Source organism: Lagenorhynchus albirostris, chromosome X (genome assembly GCF_949774975.1).
Source record: "Lagenorhynchus albirostris chromosome X, mLagAlb1.1, whole genome shotgun sequence".
Classification (NCBI taxonomy): domain Eukaryota; kingdom Metazoa; phylum Chordata; class Mammalia; order Artiodactyla; family Delphinidae; genus Lagenorhynchus; species Lagenorhynchus albirostris.
The window spans coordinates 12204111-12228033 of record NC_083116.1 but is presented as its reverse complement, the minus strand read 5'-3'; the positions used below and the strand labels follow the sequence as shown (position 1 = coordinate 12228033).

Genomic DNA, 23923 nt, shown 5'->3' with positions numbered 1-23923 from the left:
TTTATTAAAAAAAGTATATATAAAAAAAAAAGTATATATATATAACAGGTGCCAAGTATTTAAGAAAAACATATGGGGGAAAACTTACAATTGAGAAAATTCTACCAATTAACATTGTAATTTTTTTTTGCAATTAACAAAAAAAACACCGATTAATCAATTTCTGCTCAGGAAATCTTGGGTGCCATTTGAGAACCGCTGCAGTAGATGTATTAAACATAGCAGGATCTCATCGTTATACAATAGATTCATTTGTCTGATTTTATGCTCCTCAAAGCTTAATGTTTAAAGGAATCTTGTTAAAATTCCTGGGAATCTTGTTAAAGTACACATTCTGATTCAGTAGTTTTGGGGTGGGATATGAGATTTTGCATTTCTAACAAGCTTCTGGTGATAATGGAGCTGCTGTTCTATGGACTATGAATAGTGAGAGCCTAATATGCCTCTTCCTTCCTTCCTTTCATATTCTGCTTCATGATATTATGAGCATGTTTTATTCACTAATTAGAGATATCAATCATGCATTCTCCTTTGCTCCCCTATTCACAGAGCTGACAATGAGCAGAAAACAGTAGCTCAATAATCAATCAAGTAATATTTGGTCTCTAACTAGGCCATATAGAAGAATGGAAAGGATTATTAACTAATCTTTCTTTGGAGAATAGAAAATCTCCTTGGGGTAACAGAAGCACACATGAGAGAATATACCCAACCAAACATGATACTAAATGGTTAATATGTGAAAAGAACGGATACATGTATATGTATAACTGAATCACTTTGTTGTACACCTGAAACTAACAACATTGTTAATCAACTATACTCCAATATAAAGTAAAAATGTTTTTAAAAAGGTTAATATCCAGTGATTGGGACAATAAATACACACCAGGAAAGAACAATGGTTTCTTTGTGAGGTATGATATCTGAAATGGAACTTAAAAGACAGGACAGAAAGAGGTGAAGAAAAGAGGGAATGTATGTGTGGTGCACTAAGAAAATAAACTGAAAAGGTCACCTGGGGCCTTTGGTACGACCTGATTCTGTGGGTAATAGAGATCCACTAAAGGTTTCTGAGCAGGGCTGTGACATGGGCAGTACTTTATACCTAAGGACCACTCATCTGGCAGAGGGGCTTACGTGCTCTGAGGCACGAGTTACTAGGAATCTGATGGGGAGCGCCAGTGGAGAGAGTGGGGACATGGGTAAGGCTTGGTGGCTGATTTGAAGTGGAAGGGACAAAGGAGCAGAAGCTGGCAAAAGGGATCCTGTGTCTGATGCTTGTGTAACTTGGGGAAAGAGTGTACCCAACTCCAGATGAGTCAGGAAGAGGGAATGTTGAGATGGTGAGTTCAGTTTTCTATAAGCCCTGGCTTTTACAAAAGTGCCCAAGGGCTCCCAAATGGTGCTATGGACTGAATTGTGTCCCCCCTGAAGTCCCATGTTGAAGCCCTAACCCTCAATGTGATGATATTTGGAAATGGGGCCTTTGGGAGATAAGTTTAGATGAAGTCATGAGAGTGGGGCCCTTATGATGGGATGATGGGATTAATATCCTTATAAAAAGAGGAAGAGACACCAGAGCTTCCTCTCTCTCTGCCAAGTAAGGACACAGCAAGAGGGCAGCATTCTGCAAGCCAGGAAGGGGGACCTCACCAGAACTCGGCCATGTTGGCACCCTGATCCCATACTTCTGGTCTCCAGAAATGTGAGAAATAAGTTTCTATTGTTTAAGCCACCTGGTCTCTTGTATTTCGTTATGGTAGCCCGAGCAGACTAAGATAAATGCAAGTAAAACACATGTAATCTGGACTGCCTTTATAAGTACCATTTGGTTAAAGGAAGGAAACATTTATCATAGGCAATTAATAAAAACCTGTTTACTCTCACTGATGTCCAAGTAACAGAAGAACAACAGCTGTTTTAAAATTGGCCATAGCCTCATGAATGTGGGCTATTCATTTTTAAAGTCTGTTTAAACACTAGTGATGAGGACACAGATAGAGCATAGTTGTTAAAATCATGGGCTCTGGAATTGGGTAGACTTGCTCTACACCTTATTAGCTGTGTTATCTCGAATAAATCACTTCATCTCTCTGAGCCTTAGTTTCCCTATTTCTAACAAGAAGAAAATAAGATTGTGTTACTGGGTTGCTGTGAAGATTAAATGAGAATAATTTAAAGTGCTTAATGTTGTTCCTGGAACAAAGAGGGCACTTAAGAAATGTGAAATAATATTATCTACAGGTCTTTGGATTTACTGCAGACACATCCTGTGGCATTCCAGAAGAGGAAACTGATTTGCTTACGGCCAAGGTAAATTCCAGTAATGGGTTTAGACAAAGCTAGGCCTTGGTCAATGTCAAGTATAGGAAAATGTAACTCTGGGTATTGAATTATTGTGGATCAGTGGCTTTCCTTGAGAACCTTAGATTCTACAGGTTCTTCCTAAGCAGCTTGTTGAAAGCAGTCGAGTGGCCATGCTATCAAGTATTTGGTCTCCTTTGGAGCACTGGGGCATGAAAATTCACACAGAAAATGCCTCCAGGACTTCGACCTGCATGGAAACTGTTTTAGAGACTGATTTTATTACATTCAATTTAAGAGACCATGAAAAGGAATATTTTTTTTTAACATGGACCAGGACAGAGTACCAATGATAAGTACCCAGACCCTAAGTATTTAGAAAATGAACCACTTTTCTAAAGCATGAGGAGGGCAGGGTTTTCTTTTAAATGAAAGAAGAGGTGGAAAGTGCCAAATAATCTCAAATGGGCCATTAGCCAAGTCCTCAGGAAAGGTTCTAACTTACAAGGATAAAGCACCTGCAAACAAAGACTGATAAATTACAGAAAACGGAGCCTTCTGCATAAGCAGCTGTGATTTACATCTGTACCAATGTCTAAATATAACGAATTGATGTACTTTCTTACTTTTTAAGGCTTCTAGTACTTTTAGGAAATTCATGCAGCAACTTTTTACGATATTCAATCAACAACTCATGTAATCGATCTTCTTTCCGTTCGCTTTCTTGGATGGTTTTGGTGGTCAGTTCCAAGAGCTCGGTGCTGGTTTGAAAAAGGCGGCAGGCATAGCAGGTAGATTTGGCTGTCTCCATCTTGTCCCCAGTAAGCACCCAGACTTTCAGACCTGCTGCGTGCAGGGCTTCAATGGTCTCAGCGGCTTGATCTTGTAGCCTGGAAACACAAAGGAAACATTGTTATCTTTGAAAATTCCTGACACAGATTCTACAAGAAGGCTTGTTAAAGAGAATGTCCTTATAATTCATAGCAATTCTGGAGTCCTGACATGTTTTAACAGTTGTTTTTCTTATACATCCTCTACCATTTCTGAGCATACTCTTTCTGGCATAGTTTTACTTATTAAAGTACATTTCAAACAATGAGGTTTGGAAAGTTTATGTTTTCTATCTCACTATACAAATACTTAACATGGTTCAAAACAGAAAGGGCCAGACACAGTCTAATGAGATATTGAAGAAAGTTAGCGAATCCCCATCCCTGAGGAGCTGGAAGTTTAGGAAAGCCAACCATTCTGAAGGAGATTTTAAGCATTATTCTGAAAGGCAAGGGTAGAAGAAGAGTGATACTTTGCATTCCTTTTGGTCAGAGAATAACAATGAAATTAGACTAAATGAATTCTATTAGAACTTTAATACCTTCCAATGAATATATGTTTATAACTTCATGTTTGGGTTAAGCCTCACAATTTGCATTCATAGCTTCTAGAAAACTCCTAAAATAGAATCTAAAACTTATTTTTTCAAGCAGATCAATTCTGGAGCCCTATAATCATGTCTGGCAGAGCTCAGCCTGTATGGTTAGGGCAAATTATTTTAAAGTATGCAAAAATATGCTCTAGTCTGTTAAACCAGGTTAGAATGAGCTCTCATGTTGTTTGCTCAACCTTGAATTTCCCTTCTGCTCATCTGTCTTTCAAAATTGTACCCATTCTACCAAGCACCAACTCAAATGGTGTCTCTAGCACAAAGCTTCCTACGCACAGTAAGACTACTTCATAAATACCTGCATAAATGAAGGGTGGCTTAGTAAGTACTCAAAACGCCTTAGAGATGACAGATTGATTCTTCTAAGTCACAAATGTTTAACTTAAAAATTATTCCCACAAACAGTTCAAAATCTGATGTACAGACAAAGCTGAATCATGGATTTCAAAACTTGAGAATGAATTACCAATCTGGACAGATACCACCCTAAATGACTGGTCATTAAAATAACAAGAATATCATTTTCTAGTTACTTGTCTTCCACTGCAGTGGCTCCAATTAAATTCATGTTTGTCTCAATCTCATCAAAAACCTTTTCCATTTTTTCTTCTCTGTCTTGTAAGGCCATTTTTGCCTCTACGAGCTGTCTGTTAATTCTTTCATAATCATCTGGAGCAATTTCTTTGAAGGCTACACAAAGTGTCCGATACCCATCCTAGAAGCAAGGTAGGAGATCTCTAGTTATCCAAATAATGAATAAAAACAAACAAACAAAACACATTCTTTAAATACTCTTGCTTTACCACACAAAAGAGAAATTGTGACTAATTTCCTTTTTAGTTAAAAAAGGGGAAAAAAAAGAAAGAACAGATTGCATTGCGTTAACATTCAATTAGGTTCGGAATAACAAAATAATAGCTCTTGGGGTTAAGAAAAAAAACAAACAAAAAGCAGAACATAAAACAAAGGTTCTTGAAAAGTCTTCAAAGGGTGCAAATTCTGAACAGAAACTTGCTCCAGGATGTTTTATATTAAAATAAGGAAAATAATATTACAAAATCCCCAAATATAAAAATAGGCCATAAAAATAAGCTAAAATTCATTTCAATAGTCCTTTAAATAGCAATCCATAAACGTAGTCATCTCTAGCATTTCTCTATCTACTGGGGGGAGGGGGTGTAGGCTCACCATTGCGTTACGTTCCACATGGACTTTAGTTAACTCAATTTCATGATTTTGCACCCTGGGGAAAACTGCTGAGTCGGCTCCTTTACAAAAGAGAAGTATGTCTCCTAAAATAAAGAATCAGAGTACTTGACTTACTTAGAATTAGGATTTTAATAATACATAACTATTAAGGTGGCCTCTCCCACCCAGCAGCTGTGTATCCTGAGCCTGCCTTGGAATGTTCATCCAAATGGAAGCAGCCATCTTGACCTTCACTCTGTCAGGACAACATTCACCACCTCTTGGGACCAACAGACATAATTAATATCTCAGAGTTTACAACATGCACCTCTGTTAAAAGAAACTTCCTTCAAGTGAATCACAGAAGACGGTGCTTGTGTCAAGGAGCTGCATCTGAATTCTCTTTGAGGATGTTGTCAACCATGGTCTAAAGTTCACATGTGGCATCTACAGATGTCAAGGACCAAACTCAAGCTCAAACACGATAAAATCATTTTGAAAGACTATACACATTAGCTTTTAAAACAGTAGCTTGAAGGTTTTCACTGGAAACTGGAGAATAGCTCTGTAGAATGCTAGTACAAGTACAGCTTTATACCAGTCCATGCACCCAGGAAAGTAGACAGTACCATTAAGAAGGACACTCTGGGGCTTCCCTGGTGGCGCAGTGGTTGAGAGTCTGCCTGCCGATGCAGGGGACGCGGGTTCGTGCCCTGGTCCGGGAAGATTCCACATGCCGCGGAGCGGCTGAGCCCGTGAGCCATGGCCGCTGAGCCTGCGCGCCCGGAGCCTGTGCTCCGCAATGGGAGAGGCCACAACAGTGAGAGGCCCGCGTACCGCAAAAAAAAAAAAAAAAAAAAAAGGACACTCTGACCTTATAAGGCAAAGTGCTAAGTTCAAAAAGTTAAAAAAGGGTAACTCTGAGGTCAAGGCCCTTGATAGACCACTTCCTCAGACATCTTACCATCTGCAGTAGAACGTGGACGTGCATGTATACAGGTAAGAACAGCAAGTATTCCAAATGTTAGGTGTTTTTTAAAAAATTTTCTCTCACATAGCCACAATGTGTTTAAAAGTCATAAAACAAATTCCACATTCACATATAATGAAATCAGCATCGTGACTTTGCAGTCACACCACAAAGTATGAATAAGGTAGGATATATTCCCTGAAGGGTCTGTCTAAATCTTCCCCTTCTCATACTAAGACATTTTCAACAGATTTAATACTAAAAAGTAAATTACTAGAAAATAAATCCAGGATATTTTGGAAAACCACCTGGAGACAGACAGACAGACAGACAGACAGACAGACAGACACACACACACACACACACACACACACACACACACACACACACACACACAGAGGAATATGAGAGCCCACAAACGAAGCAGGAATGGTACCCATGGGTCTTGCTGAATCTGAGCAGAAGGCATCCCAGTCACCATGGCTCCTCCCAAGAACATGGGGGAACCCTGAAATGATGGTACTGTTTCCCCTGCAAAGGGCAAGCTTCTTTACTGTGTTAAACAAACAGCCCAGGGTGCTAGAGTAAAATCACATGCCCTTTCCCAGCAGTCAGGCCCTTAGTCATCTCTAGCTTACCTGTTTCCAGGAAGTGTAAAGCAGTGGGGAATTAGGAAGGTCAGAGAGGGATAACCAGCACTCTCTACACTCATAGATTCTACAGCTAGTAATCTCAAACCATCCAGTTGTAGTGGGCTGCTGCAGGTAGGCATTGGTGGTGATTGGTTAGTACCCTGAACTGTGAAAAAGTCGTCCTTTCAGTTCCTGTCTGGACATCCAAGACTGAGGGGTAGAGTTCACTTTCCAAGAAAATGCATATATTGTCATACCAGGGGTTCTGCCAGTGACAATTTGACAAACTGAACATGTGCTTGTATAAATACATTAAGGCTTATACAAAAGCTTTGCACGACTTTCGGCAATCATACACTACTACGTTAAATGCTTTTCTCTCTTGAAGTAGTTGATCAACATACAAATCTACAAATGGAAAAAGTCAAGTTTTAAAAATGCATACCTGATTGAGTTTTCACAACCACACTCATACGACGGCGGACAGAATCGAAGTTTAAAGTGTGAAGAAGTTCATACCTTTAATAGAAAAAAAAAAAGAGAAAAGTGAAATACCTAGACCAAGATAAAACACAACAGAAACATCTTAAGTTAACAGAGCTCTCCTCTTTGGATAAGGGTTGCTAGTTGTGGGCACAACGGGTGCCTTCCATTGTGTCTTTGGAATTTCTCTGTGCTTAGAACATGCTGTCAGAGGATACCAGTGTTGGTTAAGGGTTATCTATATCTTCTCATTATATAACTTAAAATAGTAAGGAGAGACTGACTGCATAGGAATGAGGAACAAAGAGCTGTCCTGCGAAGCTATATCTGGGGAGGGTCTAGAAATAGTCTCACCCTGCCAAGTATTTTAATCATCTACGGAGTGCCTACTATGTGTCAGGCACAGTGATTGACGCTGGAGAAGAGACACACATCTTCCCTTAAGGCGCTTACCAAATGATAAGGGAGACAGAGGGTAATGAGATGACTACCCCCTAGTCTTGCAAATACTGTAACAAAGGAACACACAGGGGAGATGTGGGAGCACAGACAGAAGGCATCTGAAGGAAGGCTTCCTGGAAGAGGTGGTGCCTGAGCTGTGTTTTGCAGGAGTGACACGATGAAGAAAGGATATCATGGCACTCTGAGTACAGAGAAGAGCATGTGCAAAGGCACAGCAACATGAGAGCACGTGGCCCATGAGGGGACTTACAGTAGTTCATTTAAGGCTTGAGATCTAGTTGATAGGGGAGTAGCAAGAGAGGTAGGCAGGGGCTGGGACCTGAGAACATTGTGGGCCATTTCAGAGATTTGGGATTTCATCCTAAGGGCAATAGGAATCCACTGAAGGGTATAAACAGTGGATTGACATGATCAGATTTGTGTGTAAATGGCTAAGCTATTCACCAGATGAAAGGATGAAGAAGAAAGTTTCTAAGACTTATTAGAAAAAAATGTGAGGAAATAATTTCTTGAAAATAAATAACTTGTATACAAGTATTTACTACAAAGCTTCTCTTTGATGGGAGTGAGCGGGTCATTGGTTTTGGGATGTGTATGTATAAGACATCTACTTGTAGCACAGTATCTCATTTGTTGTTGGCCACATGGGGGCATTGTTGTGAACCGGCTAGAATCTGGACTTTGACAATGACCTGGGGCTCCTGGCAGTCAGGCCAAAGAGCCTTCTTCTGGTTCCTCTGGCTCTTGAACACTCCTTCCCAAAGGGGCATATTCCCTAAGCACATCTACACGTGTTACATGTTTCTGAGATGGGTCTCACGAGATGCTAGGGGTCAGACAATTACATTTCAAGTTCATATAAAGAATTCAAATTAATCACAGGGGCTAATTAAAATCCGTTATTAAGCCAAGGTGGTTTTGTTTGTTGGGGTCTCTGAAGTGAAAAAAAAAAAAAAAAGAAATGTGGAGCTATGGCTACATCAGAGTACTTGCCCTGAGGCTCACACCCAAGCATCTAGAACAAGAGAAAGCTTCTGACTCCAAAGCTGCCATGTCTGGCAGGGCTTGCAATCCCAGAATGATTGGTTGGGCTCTGGACAGCAGAAGGTTTCATGCCTGTTCACTGATTTTTCTTGCAGCATGTGTTGGAGACCTGAAATGGCATCTAAAATTCAGAAAAGTCCAGGCAGACGCTCATTCAGGCTACTGGACCCATATGTGAACAAAATTGGAATCATTTACACCTCAAATGCTAGTTTCTGCCATTCTATGAAAAATGTCTTCTCCTACTCCAACTACATTTACATAAAGCTCTGAACTGGGAGAGCAGAGTCCTACATTTATAGATGTAATCAGTTCCCTCTGCTGCCCTTCCTAAATCCATCTAAGGTGGACTGTGGGGTTAAGAAGTGACAATCATCAAACATACAGCGCTACTTACTCTTCTATTTCTTTTCTTTGGTTCTCTACTCTCATATGACCATTCCGCATTCCTACAAACGTGAACCCATACCTGCGAAACACAATAAAAAAGACCTTTGTGTATCTTTAAAGAATAATTAATTTCCTCTTGCACTGGCATTATTCATACTTGTTTATTGTTTTCTTCTCTTTCATAAGATCTCAATCTATAACTGTACTTCCTTTTACTCACTGAGATGTTAACACAGAGCAAGTCAATGTCCAGTCACAAATTGTAACCAAGAAAGAGGCAATTTGTGATTCCAGTTCTGTAGCTAACACATGGGGTGACTTTAATCCACTTAATTAGCTTGGGCTTCATGGATAAAACAGGACTTTCAGTTACCAAATGATATCAAAATTGCTAGGAGCACTTCAGCAAGAACATGTGTTGTACAAAAAGTAGCCATTATTATAGGATTTCCGAACTATAATATGAATATTTGGACTTCTGGCTGGAATGCATAAATAGTAATGCAAGTTACATCTATGCATTGCTATTTTCTTTTTGGTCTTAACTGGTTAGATTTGGGAATTTTTTTCAAACTTTCAGATAAAGTAGCTTGGCTCCTTATTAAAGAATAAGGATACTTATAAGGTTATTGAAGCAAGTAAGAGAAGGAACAAAATAACTCCTGTCCTCCTGTGATTTCGCTTTCTCAGGAGAAGTACAAGAACTTTAATTGTTTTTACTCTTCAAAAATGTTAATGTATTTTCTACAACTTATTTCTGGGTTTTTTTTGTTTTTTTTTGTTTTTGCGGTACGCGGACCTCTCACTGTTGTGGCCTCTCCCGCTGTGGAGCACAGGCTCCGGACACGCAGGCTCAGTGGCCATGGCTCACGGGCCCAGCTGCTCCGCGGCACGTGGGATCTTCCCGGACTGGGGCATTAACCCGCGTCCCCTGCATCGGCAGGCGGACTCTCAACCACTGCGCCACCAGGGGAGCCCTATTTCTGGGTTTTAAAACAGCATTACTGAGGTATAACTGATAGAGAACTGCAAATACCTAATGTGTGCAATTTGATGAGTTTGGACACATGAATACATCTGTGATACCATCACCACAATCAAGATAGAGACGTATCCCAACATTTCTCAGGTTCTTTGTGTCCCCTTTGCTTTTTTGTTGTTTGTGGTAAGAACATTTAACATATGAGATCTACTCTCTTAACAAATTTTGAAGAAAAATACCATATTGTTAACTATAGGCAGAACTGTACCTCTCGAAATTATTCATCTAGCATAACGTACGTGCTTACCTTTTAGCTCCTTTGACCAAAGCTATTTCATCCGGTGAAGAGGACATATAGGTTAATTCAGCTGATTCTGTAACTCCATCAACAGCATCATTTGTTTTAATTTCTACAGTATGACATAAACACAAGGCACGCAGAAAGAGCTCTTCTCGATTCTATTGAACAGTAACAGAAAAATGATTATATTAGTTTCACTGTGAACACTTGGTAACTAGTCAATGAACAGAGAAAAGTTATTAATGTGAGAGAATGTTATAACCTCCAGCAAACTGAGTAGCAAAAATTTATAAATTCATAATACTCAAATGAACTACATATTCTTCTGGTCCCTACCAACATGCCTGGTTCTCAGCTAACACACCCTAGGGGCTATGTTAACTCATTCAGGTTACTGTAGTGCCACCTAATACCAAAGCAGTGACATCTCCATGGCCTAAAAGAGCTCATTCAATTCTAATTCACAATCTGGCAATAGCTCAGGTGCAGGGAGACTCTGGTTCATTTCATGCCTAGACACTGCTGGGACCTGAATGATTTCAATTGACATCATTCTTGGAGCAGCTCATATTTTTAAAGATAAAGCACCAAAAATTATGATCACACAGTCAAGCGAAAGTTTTACCCAAATGCCATTTTTCATAATGCTCTCTTATAAATTCTACTTGTTTACAAATTCCGGAGTTGTCCATAAAACAAGAAAGGTGAAGTTGAAAGAACAAACAGATGGTTATTCAAAAGTCTATGTCACGTGCCCAAATCCTTAATTTCTACTATGCTAACACATGCCTATATAAATTGATTTCTCAAGGTAAAATGGTAACGCAGAAAATGCCACCTTATCTGCTTTGTCAAAATACGGTAAAGGTCCATCAGTTTGAGAGAGTCCATCAGCCTCCTGAGTTACACCTTTATACTTATGCCCATCTATGCAGCATTCAATGAATTCCATGCTATTTTCAGTGAGTGTTCCAGTCTTATCAGTAAATACATAATCCACCTAAAAACAAGAACACAAACATATGCATTCTTTCTTCAATGTGATTAATTTTCTATAAGGCATAACTATAAGGATATTCTCATATCCGTAGAAATCACCTTTTCTAAAAACTTGTCAAATGTCAGGTAATTACAGAAGTAATATTATCAGATGAATGAGAAATGAGGAAGTATTTTTAAAGATACTGAAATAGTATCACATGTCTAAGGTAGACTTACTCAAATGTAGGAGATTAATAGGCAGGAAAAATGTGGTTATTTTATCAAACTAAGACCCCTTCAATTTAACACCCACCTGTTTTGATATAAAGAAGTTAACATAAGAAAAGTCAATTTTCCAAGTGGGAAACAATTTACTGACCATTATTTCTCTCTCTCTGACACACTGACATACGCGTGCGCGTGCGCACACACACACACACACACACACACAGAAACCATATTGAATAGGAACTTAAACTAACTGGGATGTAACAAAACCTTTCTTTGAAAAGTAAAATTTTCTATAAATATACTGGATTGAAGTAAAATGCATTATGGCATAGAATGTATATAAGAGTTACAGAATATAGACAGATGGGGAAATAATGTTACTTAATGAGACACAGTAAGTCAATGATGATTAAAAATATAAATGAAATTTCTTCCACGTACTATGTATATTTTCAGATACTCCTCCAAAAAATTTCCAAATTAAAAGAAGGAGCAGAGTTTATAATGATAGGCTAAAGTATAAGCATACTTTCATAAATAATGGAAAAAATAGGCTATGAAATAAATTTCCCATGTAAAATAAGCCATTTTGAGCATTTTCATTTTATCTCAGTTTTTATCTCTTCTATTTATAACATCTGGCTTTTGGAGACCCACAATTTTATCCTCCTTTTTGGAAATTTATACTTAAATAGTTAAAATTATGGGCTGACAGGAATAAGCATAAGTACAAGATTAAGGTTTTTATTATGTAAGGGAGAAAGAGATGAACTGCAGCAGTAGTTGCTTTCTAATTATTTTTCAAAGCATTTCACGGTAGCAGCACTGGCACAAATATAGCATTCCAGTCTTCTCTTGTTTTTCCTGTTAGCCAGCCAAGTTTGAATTCTCTCTTTAAATTAATCCAAGTGGTATTATTCCTGTATCATTTAGATTTTTCCAGTTAAAATGAAATTCTTTCGGTTTTTTATTCTGATCAAAATTATTAACCTTCCTCCCCCGGAAGGTTGTCCTGTGTTGTTGTGGCTCCTGCACTTGGATGAGCATTAACCCATTTCGAAATCTTTTATAGATGACAAAGGTAATAGCTTTAAAAAATAAAGTGCAGGGACTCCCTGGCGGCGCAGTGGTTGAGAATCCGCCTGCCGACGCAAGGAATACGGGTTCGATCCCTGGTCCGGGAAGATCCCACATGCCGCGGAGCAACTAAGCCCGTGCGTCTCAACCACTGAACCTGCGCACCTAGAGCCTGAGAGCCACAACTATTGAGCCCACGCGCCACAACTACTGAAGCCTGTGCGCCTAGAGCCCGTGCCCCGCCACAAGAGAAGCCACCACAACGAGAAGCCCATGCACCGCAACGAAGAGTAGCCCCTGCTCACCACAACTAGAGAAAGCCTGCGCGCAGCAACGAAGACCCAACGCAGCCAAAAATAAATAAATAAATAAATAAAAGTAAAGTGTATTTAAATAAAGTGTTTGCCTATATATAACATTTTGTGCACTATGGATCTGTGTACAATTAATCTCACAGGTATAGGCCAACCAACTATACCCTGATAGAGTAATTATCAAACTGTAGTCTGCATCACACTCACTAGGAGGGTGCTTGTTAAAACTCAGATCGCTGGGCTTTATCCCCAGAGTTTCTCATTCAGTAGCTCTGGGGTGGGGTTAGATAATGTGCACTTCTAATAAGTTCCCAGGTGATGCTGGTCCTGAGATCATGCTTTGAGAACCACTGATCTAATATATGCCCTATACTCAGAACAAGGGGAGGAGAGGATTGGCTATTATTAAAAAGTATTCTCATATTTAAAGGAGAGTGCGGGCCGACAAGTCAGAGGCTACTGCTTGCCTCTGACTCTCAACAGCCTCTTCCTCTTTAGTGGTAGGTTTGAGCCAGTTGCAGGAAAGGCCCTTCTCTATCAGCAAGCTCAAAGCCATCAATTTATGGATAGAAAGCCTAAAGTGAGACAGCTATTCAGAATAGAAAGAGCCCTAAAATAAAGGTTGAACACATATGAAATCACCTAGTTTACAGGTCAAAATTGGTCAAAAAATTTCACATTGTTTAACCTAGTGAAGAACCTGGACTGGAGTTGTGGCTCCACCACCTACTAAATTTGTGACCTTGGAAAAATCTCATCTCTCTGTACATTAAATATTAGCCTTAAATAATCAAACCTGCTGCACAAGGCTGTAAAGATTACTAAATAAGTTTGTAAGTGTTATACAGATGTAGATTGTCACTGCTGTTGACTTGACCAAAATCACACAGTACTAGACTCTTTCCATCATTTCACATTCCCTGATTTTTCTGATTATCGTCACATTGCTATAGTTAGGCTACGATATGTGTGTTTCCCCAACTAGATGTTGAACAACTCAAGGGTTTCTCGCTTACTTCATAATAGTAACCCCAGTACCAAGAACATATCTTAGATAACACAGAAGTTTAATATATAACCACTGGATTGAATTACTGGAATCACAGGATATACTCTGACACACCACTGGGCATAGCTGCGAGACTGGGAGGGGATATGAAGGAGGAGGCTATCCCCACCATTTTTTCAAAGTTGAAACCATTTGGCTGTCTAAAGGACTGATGTCTGATCATAAAAGACCCCATTCTTTTACAATTGAACTGAGCAGTCTACTTCTTTTTGTTTCTCAAGTCAAAGACCGACACTGTCCTAAACATATCTTCCTATTTTTTTTTAATACCAATGTGGGTCACTTTGGAAGAGGTTAAGCAAGTGTTTGCAATGGTATTGATCGAAACTAACTGACACTGCTTTTAAGTAACATAAAAGCCCTACAGATTTTAAATTATGACTCATCAAGGAGGAAACTGGTTACACTTAATTTCGTGTATACTGGTCCATGAAATGCTAAATGTCCTAAGAAACCATTTCAAGACTTCTTTGCATTTTCATTTAGGTAGTTTCTACACATGTAAGCTGATCATGATGGCAAATTGTTTTTGCACTGTACAAACTGAAGTGGTGGTCTGGTTATTACCTTATAAGTGACTAAATGACAGTCACATCCAGAAAAGCAGGTTTTGGCGGGGGAAAGAAGTGGTGGCTGAAATGAAAACTGTAGTTTCTTTTCACTGATTAAACTGACTACATCATTACCCAAAGCTCTACTTTACGTTCTGCAGTGTGAATAAGTCTAGATGATAGGAACAAGACTACGTTCCCATAGGTAAGATGGAATCTGCTGAGGTGGAGATCTGGCCTGGATATCCTGCTTGTCTCTGGTGAGAATTAGGTGCCACATGTGGAATGATGGCTGTTCTATTTGCAGTAGCCTGGGACTAGCCATGTTCACCCTTGGGTAGCTTAATCCATATAGCCAGGCACTGGATTTAGAATAGGCAGATCTAGTCAACTAAATCAGCTGTCAGGGATAAGTTCACCAGAGGTGGCTTATAACTCATTTTTTTTTTCCCATGCAAAAAAGCTGCAGATTGATACCTTTTGTTGGGACTACAGTAGTTCTACTCAGCTTTCCCTGGATGAAAACTTCTGGTTTAAAAAGGCTAAGGTCAGCTGTGGCAGCTGAAGTGACCTACAAAAGAAACTTCTGGGAACAATATCTAAGGGAAAAGCATTCGTTCATTCATTGCTTATTCTATCCTTAGTGACTCAGTATCTCTGTGGAATGCAGATGCCACAGTCTGGGATCCTGTAGTCCTAGAGTCAGGTTTCAACATAATGATATCTGGAGAGTCCTTTCACCCTTGTGACTGTAGTTGTCAAGAGGGTACTCTGGTTTAGTCAAAGGCTGTGTAAAGAACAGAAATACAGAGTGGGGGTGGAGGGGGACTGAATTCAGGAGAGTTTTCAGGCACAGGCGCAAATCGCCACCATTCAAAACGAGTGTGAGGCCCTATTCCAGCCATACAGTTCCATTAACTGAATTTGCATCTCCCAGTCACAGAAATGATATTTCCACAGTCTTGACATTCTAAATATCAAGAGAATTAAATGCAAGCCAAAAAATCCCCTCAGCTTGTGAAGATCATTACGTGACACACAGTAAATTCAGACAAAGGGAAAAACTTTTCTCAGTACTGATAAGAAAAGCACCAAAGAAGTCATCACTTGAAGAATTACAGCTGGACTGCACTGCATTTGAAAACAACCTGGGTTAGCAGCGAGGTCAAAGCCTGGACTACCTTGGTATATGAAGCAAAAAGCATTTAGAGGAGTGCACGCCCTCACATTTTCCCTTCATTTAAATTCTTACACTGGAATAAACAACTCTGCTTTCTAGGTCTATATTCCATCTGATCAGAAATGTACAAAGAAAATGTCCATAGGACAACTCTGGTCAATTTTGTTTATAGAACAAAATGCATTTATAAAATAGCTTTATTTCCACTGTCCCATAGTCTATCCCTAAATGATTACAGATGGTGATGAAGACTACATGTTTCCTGTTCCAAAGCAATAGCCCATAATCCAGCAACACCACCAGGTGAGTTTTAAAGAGAATTTCCATAACGTTCAAATTTAATACATAAATTGGTGTTCTTTCAAAACACTGATTTCAAAATGCCAGCAAAATAATTGACGTTATAGTTATGAAAACATCGCTTGCCTTCGTTACATGCCTGCATAAAGGAATTTTCGTTGAATCACATTTCCAAATGTGAAATGGTCACATACATTGGTAATCCAGACTACAAGAAATGAGTTCACTATGTTAACTTATTTTAAGTAAAAATAAGTTCTAACCTGACCAAGTTCTTCATTAAGGTCTGATGTGTTAACCAGGGCTCCTTCATTGATTTCTTCATCATAAAAGTCCTTATCCCATGAAATGAAGAAGGAGCCCAAGAATTTTTGCATTTCTACTGTGACATACATGGAGACAGGAATGATAAAGTTGAACAGAACCATAAATGACAGGAAGTCGGTAAACATTTTCAAAACCTAAACAAAAGAAATAGTTCATGCTGATTATATGCACAGTTCCATCAAGCAAGTGTAATATAAACTTTCTATCTTTTAATTTCAACGCTGAAAGCACTGCTCTTCCCAACGACACTGTATCATTGGTAAACATTTTCACAGTACATGAAAACAACATTTACAACACACTGAATTTTGTCACTATTCTTCAGCGAATGTACCTTGACTTAACACTTTCCACTTCCTTAAGTTCTCTGCTCCTCCCACCCCTCAATATGAATGTAGGCACCCATTATGTTCCTATCATGATATATCACAAGTTCATAATATATTAACATGTCAGACCTTCTTGCCCAATTGCTTAAAACTCTTAACCAAAGAATTAAAAACAAGGATAGATGCCTAGGGTTAAAACAAAAAGTTCTAACATTTCTTAAACAGTTAATGCTTGGGGCTACCATACAACCAAGAGAAAACCCAAATACCAAAGGTATCATTATCTGAGCAGCATTTCAATAAAGGGTGTCTCTGTTACAATGTGCTAGGGTTAAAATTTTCAGCATAAAACAAATTACCTTCAAAGTCTCCCGCTCTTTCTGGGTCTTTTGGTTATACCAAGGTTCATCGTTATATGGGGTACTTTGCCAAACATACTTTAGAGTAGTGCATACTGCAGCTTTGGTCAGTAAGATAAATAAATACACAATCAGGAAGGCATTAATGGATCTGAAAAATAAGATGTTATGGATTTAAAAACCATTTAATTACTTAAGATATCAACCAGGTATAAACTAAACTGTTCAGTTTTCTAAAGCTTCTCCTGTGTACGACGTGTAACCATAGCACAGACCTGTATGGATGAACCTGTTATCACTGCTAACGCGTTATTCTTGAGTGGTAAAATGGAAAAGCCAGCCCTAGCCCCAACCCAAAGCGCAATGGCTCAACACACCTTTAGTAAGGACCCTATAAAGTGACAGAACGCACACGCACGCACACACACACACACGCTACCTACTCCATCCTTATAGAAGGGGTAGATTGTTTCCATTTCCCTGAATCCTAAAGGTTTGGAATAGAGGGTAGAGGAGCAAATGTGAAACCTGCAAGCTTAGTGTGGATTCTTTTAGTCTGAAGGTACAGCTATGGAGAGGGTATCACTGATATACTGGATATCCATGCCAACAGGAGAGTGAGGTCTGTGCCAGTGGCGACTGGCTTGAAGGTGTGTTGCATGTACCACTTCAATATCTGCCAGGAGACCATTACCTGTGTTGTACAACCTCCTTACATATAGCAACAAGAGGACCCCAAACCATTATCCAGCAGCAAAAGAGAATAAATTTCAACTAAACCCTGCCCTTGAATAGCTAAGTGAGCTTAGGTAAACCACTTATCATCTCTACGACTATTTCTCTATCTATAAAGTGGACAGGCTAACAGGAATTACTCTGAGTTGCTCAGAGGATTAAACCAAATCAGACATACAAATCACTGAGCAGTTTCTGGAACACAAAAAGTACTCAAACTGGTAGCACTATTACAAGTTATGTTGTTTTTGCTTATGGTTGTTATTTAGAATTACTGAGAAGTAACAATTTCAGTTCAATAACAACTAAAGAAATTGTGTCGTACACTAACTTTTCAACAGCAGAACGTTTCTGAGATTTCCCTTGGTAGTTCAATGCCATTTTGGTTTCCATTCCAGTGTAAACAGCAACTCCTAAGGAATAACAGTATGATGAAAATTAGGTTTCCAATGAGATTGCCAACCCAACTCCCCACCCAGTTGGATCTACCAATTCTTTCACTCTATAAAAGTAGGAATTCTAAACTCTCTTCTATTCACCAGTTGATATATCATTTATAGTATAATTTTAATTCTACATAGTTTGTCATAGTTTTCAAGTTAGTTTACCATCTTATAAATTCCCAACACCTAAAAATAGGCTTAGATTAAATGGAATTAAATGCCATGTTCAATTTTTAACCGCACTATTTAGGCACAGGCTTTAAAAGACATATTTCTAGTAAGTATATCTTAAAAAACGTTCACCATATATCTTCTTGGTATTTTTTAGTGTAGCTCCTTTCAACAAGAGATTTTCAGGTCCCAAAGACCTAAACAAAAAATGAACACAACTTATCCAAACAGCCCAACAAATAGCACCATCAACTTTGGTGACATATTTTGCCCTAACATACATCTATCTCCAAAAGGTTCAGAATGTATCTGTTTACTTATATCATATGCTTACTAACACAGGACCAGCTGAAAGATATTTCCCTCTGAAGTTACTTGAGGGTACAGCACAGATGGAAGCACACACAGTACAGGAATAGCCAGCAACACACAGAGGTAAAGAGATGCATAGAGATAAAAGGATTATGAGTCACAGACAGCAAAGCAAGAACGGGACAGAACAGCAGACATCAAGAAACAGAAAGAAAAGGTGACAGTAAAAGGCTGGGAAAGCAAATGTCAAGGTGGGAAAGACACACTGCCATATTTATAGAGAGTAAACACGCCTTTCGGGGGATCATTGGGCACTCGGTGTTTCTTTAACCTCCTTTTGAGTATTGGCTATAAAGGCCAAGTGGAAAAGTTGAGATAATTAACTGGATGATAGAAGAGGGAAGAAAACACCCCTTGTTCCGTGAATTGTTACATTATAAATGATTAAACCTTTCATTTTACTTAAGTCCAGCTAATTCTCCCAGCATTTTATCTCCTGCCTAAATTACTCTCCCTTAACACACTGTTCTCCAGATATACTTCCAATATTGTCAGGCACTGCACAGCCAAGGACAATAAATACAGTGCTTAGAACATATTTGGGATTATTGGTCAAAGTGTCTGGAGCTCTACAATTTTAGAAACCCTCAGCATCACTTCCAACACCACCCCCCTCCCAGGACACACACACTCTGAGCTGCTACCGATCACAAGGTCAGCTACTTAAGACCCATTAGTGGCTAGTTACTCCAGGGTTATTCACCTTTACATCCCTTTCTATAGAGGAAAGTATTCAACTATTTTAATGGGCTTAAAAGAGAAACATTGCTCCCCCCAAAAGGACAGATTAAAGGAATTATAAACTAACCTGGCAACAGCTTCAAGACTATTACTATAGATACTGATTCGGCCAACAAACCTGCAAAAAGAACATGAAAGCACACGTGTTTCTATATCTAGATAAAATCTATTTGCCCCAAATATGGGAATGAATCAAAATACAAAAAATGCAAGTAGAGATAAGACAATGAACTACGAACGCCTATTGTCTTTCTTTTTAAAAAAAGTTAAGTTGAACCAATATGGTATGTAACATTTTCAACTAATTTTAAAAATATTATGGATTATAAGAATGTAAACAAAGATTCTAAATTGATTTTCAAGATCTACTTGGCACCGTGCATGCACACATTACCCCTCTCATCTATATTCCATATAAATAATTGGTTTCTATTTCACATTCATGTGAAGAAAGGTTTCTGGTGCTAAAGCAACTTTTAAAACCATTAGTTCAGTAGTTCTTTCACTTGAGCATGCATCAGAATTACTGGTGGGCTTCTTAAACCACAGATTTCTGGGCCCCATCCCCAAGCTTATGGTTCAGGTAAGAATGTGAATCTGTATTTCCAACAAGTTCCCAGGCGATGCTGCTGCTGCTGGCCTGGGATCACCGTTTGAGAACCACCCGCATTAGGGAACACTTGATTACCATCTTGGAAATTTCCAAACTGTCTTGCAGCTGATCTGAATACTCAGCTTGATCTGACCAAGTGATCAGATATATGGCTATGCGTATGGTAATCTACATCTCTGAAAGATAGGGTAAAAAGCTCTAAATCCTCCTTAACAAGAATGTTATGAGTATTTTATAACTTACATTAGAATTTTTTCAGAAAAATTGATTATTACTAAACACACAAAATATGAAGGTCTGCTCATTCATTCATCATGTATTAATTGCACCATTACTATGCTTGCTAATAAGCAAGAAAAATGTGTTCCTTGCCCTAAAACAGACAATCAGGCAATTACAATGTAAGTGATGACCGCTAGGGTGGTGGAAGTACAAGGTATTCTGAAGTCACATACCAAGGGTACTCAATCTAGTCTAGAGAAATTAGGAATACCCTTCCCTCACTAAAAATCTCCTTCATATTTAAGGTAACTGAAATTTAGGAGTTACCCTATGAATATGCAAGGATGTATATTACTGTCTAACTCAGGCAAAATCAGTCACTCCCTTTTCTGTGATTCTATGGGCCTTTTACTCACCTTCATTATCTCACTGTACTGTAAGCCTAGCTTTACTGTTTTATCCCCTTTGCAAACTGTGAGTTCCCTAAAGGCAGGGAACAGCTATTTTGCTTTGTGATTCTAAGTTCCTACTATCAAGGTAGATACAGAAGAAGAAGGGAAAAAGGAAAGAAGGAATGATGGGAAGGAGGGAGGGTATTATTCATGTAGTAGGATGAATACTTTGTTTTTCCACTACTGGGCACTGTTGTAAGCCACATCCCACCATTTGGTCCCCTATTATGACCAACAGCATTCATTAACCAGATGGCTGGCATGAGTGATGGATGCCATCTGTAAAGGTGGAATAGAATATAATTAATTGGCCCACTTGGGGATAAAACATATTATTCTATCCTCATTAACACCATGCTCTAATCAACCAAAGTAACCAGTCTTAAAAATCAAATGCCAAATTTTTGGACAACCCACAATGACTGTGAATGAGTAAATCGACTCCAGAAAGCCTAACTATAGCAAAATAGAGGAAATCACACCATTTCACTGCTCCCTCAACTTAACTGTTCACTTTGGACAAGAAACAGCCTATATACAATACTCAGTTCATCATGATCCTCATAAAAAAGGGCAAAGTGCCTACTAATTGCATGGCTCCATATCTCCTTCTCTCCTTAATGTTGGATGACACATAAAGTGGTGTATTTTTGTTTTAATTAACTCTGGCTAATGCATGACTTTGATAGATCAGCCTTACGGGATTACATAATCTTAAAATGTGATGGATGGCCATGTCTACAAATAACAATAATAAAAGAAAAACCACAAGTAAGATGCCTGGGCCCACAATGATTTATCTTAGGCTGGTAGTGAACAAGGCTGACTTGATTCATTTGCCTGCCAGAAGGAAGGAACAGCTCATAAAAACACAAATGCAAGGAGGCTGGTAAATGGTGGGTGTTTCTTTGCAATACTGGTGGCAAAGAGAAGCAAAGCCATCAGACAGCAGTAAAATGAAACCAGGTAATTCTTACTTGTAGAGGTCAGGTTGAGGCTGTTCACATTCAATTGCTGCTCTGAGGGTATCAATGGATTCGGCTGTACACAGTTCAATGGTGTCACGTACCGCATAATGTGTCTAGATGTAAGCAGAAGAAAAAGCAAAAACAGCCCCCCCCCCAAAAGTGTAATCGTATACCCACTTGATTTCATGAACACTGTATGTTTTTAGTAAGAGGCTTTGGCAGAATGATACAAATATTGATGCACATTTCCAACTAAATAAACTTGATGGTATTATTCTTGAAATATATTACAAATAATTAGAACGATAACTCTGCTACAAGGGGATTTCAAAGATAATGAGAAAACTAAAAACTTTTCTTGATACTGACAGCAGAGAGAATTCCATTTGCAGCATGCATATAATTAACTGAAAACCCCATGAAAAATTTAATGCATTTTTTTCTCCTATTTATAGAACTGAGACCTATTATTTTGCTCACCATAGTGTATGGTGATGTTAACATACACATAAGAATTGAACATAACCCTTTTGGTCTTAAGAATGCTAACATTTTTGCTAACAGAAAGAAAAAATTCATCAATAGTTTCCATTATACAAACAGCAAAATTAATGATCTTGAAAATGCTTTGAGTGGTTACAATTTACGTAAGGAGCAGGGAGATGATGTGTCTTGCCTTAGTCAGACAGTTAGAATATTCTACTAATGTATATTATGTACTTACTTGATTGACCCAGAACTCAAGGCAGGCTCCAATGAACCCATTTATAAATCATCAAAGAAGGGCTGACGCAGATTCAAAGACTGCACCACTTATGCTGAAGGGAAAGCTGTTGCGCGCAGTCTTCGGAGAATATTATGGATCTGCCTCAGCTACATTTGAAACTATCTCCTGACTTGGAAAACCTATGTACTTTTAGCTGATTTATCAGATCAACTTAATTGGAAAATGAAACCACTTGAAAGTTTTCTGCCTCTAAACAACTTTTTCCCTATTAGGAAATCTTTAGGTAGATTTCTTGATTTTTATCTTGACATTCCCTCAAATACAACTTTGTTCTTCAGTAGTTTAAATGGGACTAGTTCATCACCATGCCCCTGAAGAAAAAAATTAGTTATCTAACAGGCATTTAAGTTCCTTTCCCACATACTGAGTCCTGGTCCTCAACTCCAGATGGAATAAACAAGCAGAGGAAAGCCCCCAAGGATACACACAGAGGTGAGCACATTAGTATTCTTCCTTAAAGGCAGCATATAGAGGATACATGTTCACGCTCTGTGGAGCTCTGGATGATAGCCAAGAACTGACAGTGCCGGAAAGTACCAAGGACATAACTTATCCCCCAGTTTGAACAAATTTACTCGAACACATTTATAATTCTTCCTAGTTGAAATAAAGCAAATATTTGTCAAACTACACCCTAAGGTATTTTTAAAAAGTAATCCAACCATTCCAGGTTAGATTTTCTATATGCCAGGAATGAACATTTTTTTCAAGAAGATAGTCATCACTTTAAAAATAAAAACAGATCCAACTGTAAGGTTAGAGTACCTTAGGGTGAAGTTATTTTCATAGTTATATAGTTTCAGCCTAAGACTACTTTCATTTTTAAAAGCCTAAATAAAATATTGAATGGGTTAGTGTCAATATGAAATGCAAACAGTGCGATCAAAAATGTGGTGGCTTTTATTTGGGGTGTGGATTTCCTCACCCAACACCACCCTTTCCCCCAAAGTTGAGTATTTGCTTAGAAGTTCAAAGACAGTTATATAAAAGCTGTCTTCAAATACAACACTTACACAAACAGGAAAAAAATAAGATAAAAGATTAGGGGGCAGTGGGATGGAGTATTGTATGATTAACTATCCTGAGCTCAAAATGTTTAGGCAAGGTTTAATCTCCATTACCTTGCAATTGGATTCCCCATCAAGACTTGCAGTAGTAACATAACAGGTTCCATCAATTGTGCAGGATGATAGAAGAATAAGATCACAGGGAAAGGTTTCATCTGCCTGTACTTCTACTACATCACCGACCTAGCATAGAGAGCAAAATAAATATAAATATTCTTAATTCCAAACAAAGCATTCATTATACCTCAAACTAAAGTCAAAACAGTAGCAAAAGACCTCTCCTCCTCTAGGGCTTAGACTGTCTCAGCATCCTATACCATGTGAAAGGTCATGAAAGAATATCACTCATGTTCAGAATCCTCTTTAAGGTTACAACGACTTAGGATGCTTTTAGATTACCTTAGTATTGAACTGTAATCTCTAACAAATGATTT

General features: G+C 38.6%; 1 protein-coding gene across 1 annotated transcript in view; it reads right to left on the bottom strand.

The window, feature by feature from the left end:
- The window catches only part of ATP11C (ATPase phospholipid transporting 11C), a 168490-nt gene that overhangs the window by 48821 nt on the left and 95746 nt on the right, over positions 1-23923 (bottom strand). Inside the window, exons 6-19 of the mRNA XM_060138188.1 lie at positions 23544-23672; positions 21645-21748; positions 19448-19498; positions 18400-18464; positions 17985-18066; positions 16919-17069; positions 16167-16364; positions 11039-11200; positions 10207-10358; positions 8925-8996; positions 6984-7057; positions 4937-5040; positions 4282-4463; positions 2934-3197 (exon numbers count right to left, since the gene is read on the bottom strand). Of these exons, the coding sequence (XP_059994171.1) occupies positions 2934-3197; positions 4282-4463; positions 4937-5040; positions 6984-7057; positions 8925-8996; positions 10207-10358; positions 11039-11200; positions 16167-16364; positions 16919-17069; positions 17985-18066; positions 18400-18464; positions 19448-19498; positions 21645-21748; positions 23544-23672 (1790 nt within the window). The remainder of the gene's footprint in view (positions 1-2933; positions 3198-4281; positions 4464-4936; positions 5041-6983; positions 7058-8924; positions 8997-10206; positions 10359-11038; positions 11201-16166; positions 16365-16918; positions 17070-17984; positions 18067-18399; positions 18465-19447; positions 19499-21644; positions 21749-23543; positions 23673-23923) is intronic.